Raw genomic sequence first — 14,126 nt, forward strand, 5'->3', positions numbered from 1 at the left:
TCTGTATTTGGGTGATAGGTTGAGCAGAGTAAACCTTGGAGGGAGAGGTTGTTGAGAGCAAAATGACGGGAAGTTTGGAAGTGGCACTTGGGAGCAAGGAGTAATCCAACCTCTTGCACCAGGACTACCGTTTGGGAAGTGGAGGGAGTGGTATGAGAAAAGGTGCTACCAGTACTTGAAAAGAAGGTCTAGGATGCATTATCATTAAGGAGGGGCAAAATCATACTGCGGGCCAGAACATAGAAGTATGAGAGGAAGAGTTCTAAAGTGAAGGAAAGTTTCTTAATTATGATATGGGGCATTTCTGAAGTGGGCCGTTATGGGGGAGATTTTGAGGTCAGTAGTGGAGAGTAAGCTGACATAAGTTGGGGTAGAGGACAGTGTGTGTTTTCATTAGTTGGAGAGTCAGTATTACAAAGGTGGGCAGTATAAGAGGAAGCGTTTGCTAACCTTTGAGGGATGAGTCTGGGTTGAATAATGATTGGGAGTAATTTCCACTGATTAAGGCAGATGAAAAGGTCATTGTTCATCTGGTCAGTACTCCACATAGACTTCCTCCCTTAATGCCTGCAGTAATAGCCTGGTGCGTATGCTCCCACGGGTTGCTTGTCTCTTGCGGACAGTAGTGATAGGAGCAGTGACTGTCTGGGCTACTGTTGTGGTATGGGGTCCCTTGAGGAGCACTTGCATCCTCATAGGCAGAAGTGAGGATAGCTCTAGTAGTACTGTATGGGTTTTGGGGCCTAGTACAGTGCTTGGCAAGGAGTAAACTTAACAAATGCTTATTATCATCCCACATATGCATTCAATTTTCATTTGTACTTCCACAACATCTACCATATATCTCTTCTTTCTACTCACACCACCACAGTCTTAATACAAGCTATCATCACCTCTTGCTTGAACTGTTGCAATATCCTTTGTCAGGGATGCTTTGACTCAAGCAGGTCCCCTGTTAGTTTAGGTTCAATGTTGGAACAAAATAAGACATTCATAGGTCATACTCAGCCATAGGAAAGAAAGGATATTGTACAAGAATTCTGCAGCACTTATCTGAATTAGGGGGATTTCCCCTTGTCTCCATACTGAAGATCAAAGGAAAATGCATCTAGTCCAGAAGTCAGAGCATTCTGACATTTGGGACATCACTAATTCTGAAGGTCTCTGACTTGACTTAGTTGGACTGTTTTATGCCCTTAGGAAACCAGGAATCCAAATCATTTCGGCCAGAGGCAACCAGAAAACTGTAGTGGGGGCAGGCCTTGATCTAATTGAGTCCCAGAGAACTTTGTTGTCTTAAACCCTCCCAAAACTAACCTAATCTATATATACATAGCAGGAAACTCTTCTAGGTGATGAACCTGTAAAATCTCCTAATAGTTCTCCCTTTCTCAACTCTTAACCATTCTAATCCATCTTCCATGTGGCTGCTGTAATAATTTTCCAAAAGTGCAGGTCTCGCCATCCACACTTGGAATAACCTCCAATTGTTCCCTATTACCATTGGAATCCAACTTAATATATCCTGGCACTTAATACTCTCCACAATCTGACCCCTTCCTACCCTTCTCCATTCTTACATGTTACGCCTCTCCTCATCCTCTTTGGTCCAGCCACACTGGTCTACTTGCTATTCTTCATCTGCCATCCCTGTATCTTTGAGCTGGCTTTCTCTCCTAGCCTCTGCTCCCTGGAATCCCTGGTTTCTTTCAAGATTCAGTTCAAGGATCACCGTCTGCAGTAGGATGAAATTTCCTAACCAATTCAGCTGCTAGTGCCTTCCCATCTTAGGTTGCCTTGTGTCTGTTTGGTTTGATTCTTATGTATACCTATGTATGTGTTGTTTCTCCCATTGAAATGTAAGCTCTTTGAGAATGGGGATTGTTTTACTTTTGTTTTTAGCACAGTGCCTACCTATCAGTGCATAATAAATGCTTGTTGATTGATTGGTTGAAGATTGCTACACATATAAGAACTGATATTTATAATCTTAAGTGATCATTACAGAAACCCTGTGAAACAAGTACTCTAGGGGTTATTAGCCCAATTTTGCATATGAGAAACTGAGACTCAGAGGTCAACTGATTTGACCTGATCATGCAGCTAATAAGTGTCTGTGTTAGGAATTGTGATTGGAATTCAGGATTTTTTTACTTCAAGTTTCATGTTCTTTCATTGGATCTCACATAGTAATCAATTAATAAATGAATGAATAAAGCTCAGTTATTCCTACAATATTCAAATGATTGAAATACCTTATTGTCAGCAGCATCTTAAGGGAATGAGATGTTTCATATTAATTATTCCAATAATTAAAGCTTGAATGTGAAGAGTTGTCTAAAATGTCTATATACTTTTTTCCTACTTAAAACAGCATACTGAATGTAATTTAATTTTATGAACATGCCCTATTATACTAGATAGCTTTTTTTGTCTCTTTTGAAGCCAGCTGGCCACTATTCTATTTTTGTCTTTGTGCTTGCCTGGAACATCCTCTCATTTTCTTCTCTCTGCAATTAGAGTTTTTTATTTCTAATTTTTCTGTGGCCTGGAAAACCAGATAGCTAATCTTGAAAGCAATTTTAGGTTAACTAAGAGTTGGAGAAACTGTTAAACTCCTCAGGAGGAAAAGACTTGGTATGAGTGTAAGACTTTGTGAACACTATTTCAGAAGTCCAGAGGCCTTTTTCTCTTGGTTTGGGTTCAGGGCTCTCTTCCAGCAATTGGAGGTTGCTGGAATTCTGACCTCTGAATGAATGTAGTGTTACTGTACTCACTTTGTTGTCATCTCCCTCTATTGACAGCTCTATTCTGCCTCATTACTTGCTTTGTTGGCAGTCTTTTCAATTTACTCTTTCTTCACTTTTAGTTAGATTCTCAGAAGCTTTTGAAATTTAAATAAGGAACTAAACTGCCATCCTAACCCCAGAAAAGGAAGTTTGGCTTAGGCTAGTGCTTTAGTATATGAAATAAGCTATCTGATTCTCACTCTGTTATAAATTATATGGAAGATTAGTGCAAGATATAGGCTGGGAAATAGGATAGTTGTCCAGGTAATCCTGCATCATGTCTGTACAAATCTAACTTTATTCTTTTGTTGAAGCAAATTCCTAAAGCATCAGTTATTCTCACATTAAAATGAAAGTACAGCACCCTCCTAGGTTCACACTTTCATTCACACTGTATGACTGGGGGTCCCACAGGGTCATGTGTCTGTTTCTTTCAACATCCTAGGCTTAATGCTGAGGGATTGAAGTTTCTAATATTGTCACTCTGAGGGCCCATTGATGTGTTTCCTGTGAATATCATTCAGTCAGACAGGGGTGGAGTCAAGATGGTGGAGTACAAGTGGAGACTTGCTAGCACTCTCTCCTCAAGCCCAGCCAAATACCTGTAAAAAATGATTCCACACAAATCCTGGAGCTGCAGAATGCACAGAATGACTGAGTGAAGGAAATCTCCAGCCCAAGACAGCCTGTAAGGTCGACAGGAAGTGTCTATCATGAGGGTGGGAGTAGAGCGTAGTCCAGCATGAGCCACACTGGCACAGATAGGACCTGAGCAGGCCTTGGGAGGGACTGAATCTCTGGCACCTGTGGTGGTTTCCAGACTTCACAACCCCAAAACACTGAGGATAAATTGGAAGATCAATGGAAAAAAAACTTGTCAGACCTGTGTGAGAGAGTACAGTGGTTGGGGCCCTAGGCCCAGGGCAGCAGAGGGGATGGAGAAGCCTGTGGCAGCCACAGCAGGGGCAGAGGCAGCAGCTGTTTCTGGAGTTCTCTACCCACAGATTGTGGGGGAGATCAATAAGCTGACTATACAGCCCCCACCCTCACTGGAAGCAGAGAACTACCTTGACAAAGAGCTCAAGTCAAGTAAATAGCTGGGGAAATGGGAACCAAAATATACAAACAGAAGAACAGCAAAGTCAAAACTTCTACATCCAAAGCCTCCAAGAAAAATATGAATTAGTTTCAGCCCATGGAAGACCTCAAAAAGGATTTTGAAAATTAAGTAAGAGAAATAAAACAAAAATTGGGAAAACATATGAGAGTGATGCAAGAAAACCATGAAAACCGAGTCAGCTGCTTGGTAAAGGGAATCCAAAAAAATGCTGAAGAAAATTAACACCTTAAAAAATAAGACTAACCCAAATGGCAAAAGATATCCAAAAAAACTAATGAGGAGAAGAATGCCTTAAAAAGCAGAATTGGCCAGATGGAAAAGGAAGTCCAAAAGTTCACTGAAGGAAGTTTAGAATTTAGAATGGAGCAGATGGAAGCTAATGACTTTATGAAAAATCAAGAAATTATAAAACAAAACCAAAGGAATGAAAAATAGCAGACAATGTGAAATATCTCATTGAGAAAACAACCGACCTGGAAAATAGATCCAGGAGAGACAATTTAAAAATTATGGGACTACCTGAAAAATGTGTTCAAAAAAAGAGCCTAGATATCATCTTTCAAGAAACTATCAAGGAAAACTCCCCTGATATTCTAAAACCATAGGGTAAAATAGATGTTGAAAGAATCCACCAATTGCCTCCTAAAAGAGATCCCAAAAGGAAAATTCCTAAGTATATTGTAGCCAAATTCCAGAGCTCCCTGGTCAAGGAGAAAATATTGCAAGCAGCCAGAAAGAAACAGTTCCAAGTATTGTGGAAACACAATCAGGATAACACAAGATCTAGCAGTTTCTACATTAAAGGATTGGAGGGCTTGGAATATGATGTTCCAGAGGTCAAAGGAGCTAGCATTAAAACCAAGAATCACCTACCTAGCAAAACTGAGTATAATACTTCAGGGGAAAAAAGATGGTAATCCAATGAAATAGAGACTTTCAAGCATTCATGATGTAAAGATCAGAGCTGAATAGAAAATTTGACTTTCAAACACAAGAATCAAGAGAAGCATGAAAAGGCAAACAGGAAAGAGAAATCATAAAGGACTTACTAAAGTTGAATTGTTTACATTCCTACATGGAAAGAAAATATTTTTAACTTTTGAGACTTTTCTCAGTATTAGGGTAGTTGGAGGGATTATAAACATGTAGACAGAGGGCACAGTGCAAGTTGAATATGAAGGAATGATATCTAAACAAATAAAATTAAGGGGTGAGAGAGGAATATATTGGGTGAAGGAGAAAGGGAGAAATAGAATGGGGCAAATAGAATGCAGTAGATTATCACATAAAAGAGGCAAGAAAAAGCTTTTTCAGTGGAGGGGAAGAGGAGAGAGGTGAGAGGAAAAAGAGTGAACCTTACTCTCATGGGATTTGGCTTAAGGAAGGAATAACGTGGTACTCAATTTGATGTGAAAACCTATTTTACACTACAGGAAAATGAGAAGGGGATAAGCAGGGGTTAGGAGAAGGGAGGGCACATGGGCAGAGGGGGTAATTAGAAGTAAATACTTTTGAGGAAGGACAAAGTCAAAAAGAAGAATAGAAGAAATAGGGGGCAGGAGAGGATGGAGGGAAATATAGTTAGTCTTTCCCAACATGACTGTTATAGAAGTGTTTTGTATGAGTACACATGTATAACCTATATCAAATTGTGTGCCTTTGAAGTGGGGATGAGTGGGGAGGGAGGAAGGGAGAAGAGTTGGAACTCAAAGTTTTAAAAATGAATGTTAAAAATTGCTTTTCCATGCAACTGGGAAATAAGACATACAGGCAATGGGGTATAGAAATCTATTTTGCCCTACAAGAAAATAGAGGAGATGGGAATGAGAGAAGGGAGAGGTGTGATAGAAGGGAGGGCAGATTGAGGGAAGGGATAATCAGAATGCATGAACTCTTGAGTTGGGCAGAGGGGAGAGATAAGGAGAAAGTTTGGAACTCCAAATCTTGTGGAAGTGAATGTTGAAAGCTAAAAATAAATAAATTAGTTTTAAAAAAGGAGTAAGGGGCAGGTGTGGATAGAAGACTGACCTTGGAGTCATAAAGATTTGAGTTCAAGACCTACCTCTGAAACATACCGGTTATATCACCCTGGTCAAATCACTTAACTTCTTAGTGTTCTAGAAAACTCTGTAAGACCACAAGTTACAGAGTTGATGCCAAATCCTATCAGTGAAATCACAAGTCCAGTTAAGATCAGTTGGAACAAAGAATTTCTCTAGGGCAGAGGTGTATTCTTCCTTTGCACATAGGAAGAGCAGGCTTAGACTTTAAGTACAAGGCTAGTAAGGCACATATGTAAAGAATAAATGGGACAGTGTGGTACCTCACTGCTCCTGGTCACTGGAACCCCTTTTTTCCCTTTGTAAAGAGAAATTGTACCACTGAGGGAGCAGAAAGACACAAATACAGGAACAGTCTCTCAAGGAATGAAAGACATTTTGAGGAACAGGCCTCCTGGTTACATAGAAGAGAGTAGACTCGAGAGAATGAGCACTGGCCCTTGAGAATCCAGCTAGGAAGATCAGGTGCTGGGACCAGCCACGTAACCTATCCAGCAGGGGTATTGCATCCCAAATGAGCTATGCAAATGTTCTGTGAAGAGAAAAGAGATTCCAGGACCTGTAGTACCAGGAGTTTTGAGTTGTTTTTGCCACATGTGTGTCCTGCATCTGTGCCTCACTACCATTGTACTGTAAGTTTGAGCCCGCTCTTCCCATGGATGCTTTGTGCATTTGTGGGGGAATATACCCCAGGTTTATGAGGGGGATATTTTGACCAAGTGTTCTCACTGTTGTCGTCTTAGTAAATGCATATGCTAAGAGCTAGTTATGTTTACCAGTTGATAATGGGAAGTACTTTGATGGGAGTTTATGAGATGCTAAGGATGGATACCCACAGAGTACACTTTTTGAACTTCAAGGGAACAGTTACCATCTGGGGACCCTTTCTACAAATATGAGGGCAATTTGGGGAAGTTACATAAGCATGCAGCTTCTCTATTTAAGTATTTTAATGTAAGTGTTTGACCTTTCTTTTCTAGTCCTGAATCATATTTTTCAACATATTTCTGCCACTCTTTCCTATTTTTCCTTGCTTCGAAATTACCAAGTATCAAAGTATCTATTTAATTTGAAAGAGCACATCAAATTCTTAAGTTTCTTTATATCATGCATAGATGTTGATGCATTCAAGGTGTACTTTTTGCAAAGGCTTATCATTAGCATGGCAATACAAGGCGACCAAATACCCCATGAAATTGCATTTCTTATTGTGTTTGGATGCATAATAAAATCAATTCTGCCTATTTTTTTTTTTAACCAGACTGATGAGAATCTTTCCATTTTAGTTTCTAATTGTAACCTCCTTTTATCTTCTAGTTTCATTTGGAGTAGAAATGTCAGAGTTAGTACAGTTCAGTTCCTCCAATAGTAGGCTCACACCTTGGTCACTGGACAAGGATGTTGGCTTTAGAAAGCCACTATCTCTACAGCAGGAGGCTGCATGTAAGCCATTTTGTACATTTCCTCATACCAAGGATTGCCATGGTCAACCCATTAGTGCTTATTTTTCGTCTAATTAGCTGGGATGGTTCTTGGAAAGCAGATGCCATCTGTTACTGGTACCAGCCTTGAAGCTTTGACAGCGTGGCAGAACCTGACAGTCTTCAAGAATCCTGAGCCACCCTGAGACAGCAGAGTAGCAATAATAGTCCTTGATCATAAAAATTTAGCTCAGTCAAATGTGTGTTTATGCTTTTCTGCCAGAATGTTCATTTTGTCTGGAAGATTTGTTCTTTTAGTTTTAGGGGAGAAAATGATCCTGAGTACTGAGAGAAGTGTGTTTGTAAGGGCAGGGACAGTGTCCGGTGTTAGCCACAGCTGTGTCTAATCTGCTCTGTGTTTTCCCCATAAGCTTGTCGATTCTCTTAGTGTTTCACCAGCTTTGGTCCTTGTCATTCTATCCCTTTTCTACCTCCCCGCTGCAGTGTCAGCCTTGAGCTGCTCTAGTGGGAACCCTCACTCTTTTGTTGTCATCTCTTCCTTCAGTTTGCCCACAAAATGCTGGTGTAGGCTCAGTGAGGTCTCCATAGAAATCAGAAAATACCATGGAAATACAAATAGAAGAGTATTAATTAGCATGATTTCATTCTTACAAGTAGAACTGTGATTATTGAACTGTAGACTCACTGTGTTTACTTACATGGTTATCTATCATTTTAGGTAAAAGTGACTTCATACTTTACCAGTAACACAGTTTCCACAGTTTCAAGTGAAAATACCAGTTAGGATTGGATGATTCATAATGCTTTTAAAAGTGGTATTTCAGTTCAGCCTTGAAATACAGGGGATGTCAGAAAGAACTCTGAGTCATAGGGAATTATATCCATTAGATAGATTTTTTTTCAAACAGGAATTCCCACATTCTTAGTTGCTAATCTGTAGTACACAGTGTAGGAAGAAGGAAGGTTTGAAAGGTAAGAGAAGCTGCCCACCAAGATTATAGCTCTTTGCTTGACTCTTTAGTGACAGGATTGCCTGGGTATAGCTGGAAGAATCACCCACTGCATTCACACCCACTGCAGCAACTAAAGTTTTTTCTTTTTCCCTAGTGTGCTCTGAAAATTGTTTGTTTCATTACAAAATGTGTCCTACTACACAGTTGGCATATGCAGAGATAGGTAATAGGAGGATAAAATGCATTTTGTGAATTTATCCTTTAGAGAGGAATATGAAAATAATGATTAAAAGCTATAATGTGTTTATCATTGTTTAACTATGTCTAGATGAGGGGGCATCCTCAGAAATGGAATCGAGCAGGAATGATACCAAAGATGATTTTGGTGTAAGTACTGAAAACATAGTTTTATGCTAAAATTCAGCATCCCATTAATCTCCTAAAAGCTACTTCTCTCTGGAAGAATTTATGATATACCTCTTACTTATAATTACAGCTGTGTTGGCATCTTTTGATCTGTCTTAGAAATTTTCTACTTATAGATTTGGGATTTGGGCTATGTTATGAAGTGAACTAAACCTTTTGATTTTTCTTTGCATGCATGTTTGAAATGTATTATTGTCTAATATTGTACACTACGTATAATATTATTTATTTCATTTACTTTTATTGTTTAGTATTATACCATAATAAATGTGTTATTGTTTAATATTATTGATTATTATTTAAATGTATTATTTAAAAACTGGTATTCTTGGTTGTGGTCGTGTTAGAAATGTAGCCATAAAGACCTTGCATTTTCCTAGTATACTCTTTGCAAAAGAATGCTTTTTAGAGTTGCTTCTTGGTGCTCTTGCATTGTAATTATATGTTCTCCTTTTAGATAATATAGCTCTTTGTTGACTAAAGCTATTTTCTGTTTAGTTAATGAAGTATGCATGGAGGCCAAGCAAGAGCTACACAGTATGTTATCAGGAAAAGCTGTGAAATCTTCTGAAGGGATATTTTAGAATAACATAGACTTCTACCAGGATGTCTTAGAGCCTTGCTTCCCAAACTTTTTTTTAAAATTCTGGACCTTTAGCAAGAAACACAATTTTGAACATTCACCCCAAATATGAGTACTTTTATAAATTATATGCATTTTCTATTGTACTAATAGTTACCTATATTATAAAACTTACACAAAACAGACGTTTCTAAAGGGCAAGACAAAGATGGAATAATATTGATTCTGGAATTAATAGGGAACTAGTAGAGTTTATAGAGTTAGGAGAGTGACACGGGAGACATTCATTTTAGGAAAATCACTTTGTCAGCTATTTGGAGGGTGGGTTGGAGAGAGATGAAATTTAAAGTGGGGAAAAGAAATAATTGCAATAATTATTGCAATAATCCAGATCAGAGATGATAAGGACTTGAGCCTGGGTTTGGGCTATGTGAGGAAAGAGAACTAAACGTGTGAGATGTGAAGGTAGGAGCAAGATGTAAGTTGAGAGAAAGCAAGGAGTCCAGGGACTGCAAGCATGTAATACTAGAAGAATGGTGGTGGCCTCAACAGAAGTAATTTGGGACTGGAGTTCAGGAAAAAGATTAAGGATATATACAGATCTGCATAGAGATGATAGTTTAACTCATAGAAACAGATGAAGTCACCAAGTGGAAGTGTACAGAGAGAAGGTGCTGAACAGAGTTCTGGGATACACCCACAGTTAAGAGGTATGGTAGATATTATAATCCAGCAAAGAAGACTGAGAAGGAACAGTCAGACTGGCAAAAGGAGAACCAGTAGAGAAAAGTGATTGAGTACCCAGAGAGAAGGGAATAAATATCTGGGAGGAATGAATAGTGTGAAATGCTAAAGTGAAGTCGAGGAATGATTGAGGAAAAGCGATCAGATTTGGCAGTTAAGACTTGGTCCCTGGTAACCTGAAAGAGAGCAGTTTCAGTTGAGTGAGAAGTCAAGGACAAGAAGAAGGTTGAGGACCCTGGGAGACCAGGAGGGTGATTGTGTCTGGAAAATCGGGAAATTCAGAAGTGGGGGGGTGGGTTGATGCAGAGTTAATGTAATAGTGTAATACCTACTCATCCTGTGCTGCTCATTCATTTCATTGAAAATTGAAAAGAGGTGCAAGAAATTACTACCATTGCCTCAAAGTTCAGAATCCTCTCCTGTGAAGAGAGGGAGGAGGGCGGAGGTGGAATTACTTTTGCAACTGTTACTGGTGCCTAGCTCAAATTAGATTTTAACTTTACTAAAGGACCCATATCCAAGCAGCCACGTCAAAAGCGAATGACAAGAGGGAGAAGAGTCCTCCCAAATCCTTAACTACCCCCCTGGGATCATGCTGTAGCCCTCACTTTGAAGACCTCTGGCTTAGGAGAGCAAGTAAAAAGAATAGTTTAACTTTGTGAACCCTTCTAGACCTAAGATTTTATGAAAGACTGTTACTTTTTCTGTCACTGTAGTTGTTTGTCATTTGTCATTATTAACAGAATTTAAATATGCCTGACCCATCTCTCGCACCTCAAAGTGAAGTAGCTGGCCCAGGCTTTGTTCCACCACCTTTAGTCCGAGGTCCTTTGTTGCCAATGGATCCAAGAGGGTCAAAAATGAGAAGAGGACCTCCCATTACACCCCCTCTTCCAGGAGCTATGTATGGACCTCCGAGGGGCTACTTTCCAGCAAGTAATTTCCCTGGCCCACCACATCCTCAGTTATCAAGTAGGTAACTTTTTTTACTTATGTTGGTTTTGGAGAGGAAAGCCTGTGTCCATTTTTTTCAAAATTCAGCCCACATTTGCTAAACACCCACTGTGTGCAGGGCATGGTTCATGAAATAATATGGTTAGAATTTGTTTTTCTCTGGCATTGATTTTTAACTTTCCCTTGAATTTGGAGAACTAACTTCACTTTAATGCTGGGATTTGTGTGTACTTTGTAGTTTGAGTATTTGTTGAATTCTTTATATTTATTTTCTGTATCCTTGCATATTTACTTGTTGTGACTCCCTGTTGGAATATAAACTCATTGAGGGTAGTGATTTTTTCCTTCTTTGTATTTGTATACCTGTGCTTAATCAATACCAGACTGATTAATTGATCATTTGCTTTTACAGTAATACTTTTGGTTTGAAACTAATAATGTCTTAATGGATTGCTTACCTGAGAGACACTAATTATTTTGGCAGCTGTGGAAAATAAGTATAACTTGTATTTGACATTTGAAATGCATTGTTTAATGAGAATGATTTACAGGTTGTTTTTAAGACCAAACTAGAAGGTTTATTGGGTCATGTTTTGGACTAAATAATTTGCTAAATTTCACTGAAGTACTTTTGTTAGCCAGTCAACAAAAATGTATTAAGCACTTATGTGCCAGACACTGTACTAAATGCTGGGATACCACAAAAGGCAAAATACAGTCCTTGCCTTTGAGGAACTCCCATTCTAATAGGATAGACAACTTGCAAATAATCTCTATGTAATTGAAAGCTAGTTGAAGAGTGAAGGTACTGAGAGATAGGAAGGGAGTGGGACCGAGATAGGCTGCTTGTAGAAGGAAGCCAGAGAAGCTGGTAGGTGGAGGCTGGCATGGGGGGACAGCCAGTGCAAAGGCTTTGGTGGGTGGGGAGATAAGGACTAAAGAGTAATTAGTGGTAAACCGAAGACTTTTGTCTTTGATCCTGGAGGTAATAGTGAGCCGTGGGAGTTTTTATCCAAGAGATTAGCAGTGGATGTAGAAAGCTGCAAAACTTCATCATGGAAATGATCATTACAAACATGGGAGCTGAGTGAGGTAGTATAGAAGGGGAAGAGGAAAAGCCCCCAGGACAGAGCCTTTGAGGACCTTGCATGTTTAATGGTCCTGACTTAGATGAAGAATATTTTTTAAAGGACTACAAAGTGGAGATAGCTAGCAAAAGTGGATAGAGCACCTGCCCTGAACTCAGCACTGAGTTCAAATGCTGCATCAGACACTTATTAGCTGTGTGACCCTGGCGAAGTCACTTAACCCTGCTTGCCTTAAAAAAAAAATACTATAAAGTGACTTTCATAAATTCTCCCTGACATTGCAATTCATGACTCTAAATTTGCACAGTATAAATCACAATTTCAAGGTGTTTAGTAAGATCAGTTTTGTTTGGAGAGTTTCTTGAGAGTAATTAAGATAATTGAAGATTGTTTGGGGATGGTACAAGACCTGGAAAGTAATTCTCTGATCTAAATGGGAAAAAATTATTTTTTGTAAAACAAATTTTGACTCAGTTTTATCTCTTTGTGCCTAACTATCCCTTCCTAGTCTGTGTGTTAAAATATTAGATTTTACTTAGGGAAGAATTGTAGTTGGAGCTGAAATTATGGATGCACCTTTATAATGATGTATAAGATGTAATTGTAAATTTCATTATTTCAGAAAATCATTTGTTAAATCAATCCAATTCAATGACACAAACGATGATCTTGCCATGTGCAAGGCATGTCATCAAAATATAGTTATTTTGGTGTCAAAGAGACTTAGAGCTTTATGGTCATTGTCCCAAATACGTATTGGGATTCTGTAAACTAGTGACTGTTTTCATTTATGGTGAAGTGGAGACGTTTAAAGCTAAAACAGATCTCCCAATCTCTTTAAACAGTGAGAAATGTCTATCCACCCAGGGCCTTTCCTCCCTATCTTCCCTCAAGAGAAGGATTTTTCCCCCCACCTCCACATCCAGAAAGTAGAACCGAGCAATCTTCAGGATCGATTGGGCCTTCGGACGAGCCTGCTGCTGATCATCGGGAGCCACGGCAAGAAACCTGACAGGTTTTTTGTTTCACCAAAAGTAAATTATGGTATATTTTTTAATCATCTCTCATTCTCAGTTTAAGTAACTGCTGTTACTTCGCTGGTTTTACTGTTCCTCAGATTGAAGCTTGATGAAATAATAATTTGGAATGTAAGGTTTTGTAAATAAAGATGATTAAACTGAGTTGTATGAATACGTAATTTCCTGTTGTACAAACACTCCTTCTAGACATTTGAAATTTTGCATTTTCATTTGGTTGACCAAGGCACCATAATCTAAACTTAATAATATGCAAGTTTTGAGTGATCGGTTCAGCTCTGGGAAACATTTGAAATGGCTAAAGCCATTCCTGCTTTGCCAAGGGCTTTAATTTATTGTGGTTTATGACAGAGATGAAAGTAACTTGATGTTTACCTTAAAATAATAAATTTTAATTGGTTGAAAAGATTTGTTTGGCATTGAAAATATTAATAATTAGAGATTATCTGATTTCATTGTGACTGCATAAGGCAGTTTTAATCCGGAATAGGGCTCATCATGCAGGTCGTTATATTCTGGTATAACATCAAAAACAGTCTTGGCACATAAACTTAAGTGACCCAAAGTAATAAAATCACTTAAGCTTTCCTAATTGAAACTGTTCACATTTCAAAAAAGAACAGAACCCAAGTATGTGAGATATGAGGAGTTGCATATTTCAAGAGAGGGTTGGACTGAATGATTTCTAAATCTCTTGCAACTCTAAGATTCTAAAAGTCTAGGAATGAAATATTGCTTCATGAGGAAGTTCAGAGTTTTGGGGTCTCCATGACTCAGTCACCAATCAACTGCAGATTATTACCTATGGGTAATTGGAACTATTTTTAATATTGAATATAAAGCCTTTATTCTAGCAAAAGAGGGAAGGAGCTAAGGAAATTTTCTGTCTACCTCAGGTAAGCCTCTTTCCTATAAGCATACTTATTAAAG

The 14,126-nt window shown here is 38.7% G+C and overlaps 1 protein-coding gene across 14 annotated transcripts in view; it reads left to right on the forward strand.

Moving 5' to 3' along the window:
• Positions 1-13,340, forward strand: part of MIA2 (MIA SH3 domain ER export factor 2) — a 120,372-nt gene extending 107,032 nt beyond the window's left edge. For all 14 annotated transcript variants that reach the window (XM_072629773.1, XM_072629774.1, XM_072629768.1 and 11 more), the window contains 3 exons: positions 8,693-8,751; positions 10,861-11,089; positions 13,005-13,340. In XM_072629773.1, the coding sequence (XP_072485874.1) occupies positions 8,693-8,751; positions 10,861-11,089; positions 13,005-13,171 (455 nt within the window). In that variant the 3' untranslated portion in view covers positions 13,172-13,340. The remainder of the gene's footprint in view (positions 1-8,692; positions 8,752-10,860; positions 11,090-13,004) is intronic.
• The last annotated feature ends 786 nt before the right edge of the window (positions 13,341-14,126 follow it).

Source organism: Notamacropus eugenii, chromosome 1 (genome assembly GCF_028372415.1).
Source record: "Notamacropus eugenii isolate mMacEug1 chromosome 1, mMacEug1.pri_v2, whole genome shotgun sequence".
Taxonomy (NCBI): domain Eukaryota; kingdom Metazoa; phylum Chordata; class Mammalia; order Diprotodontia; family Macropodidae; genus Notamacropus; species Notamacropus eugenii.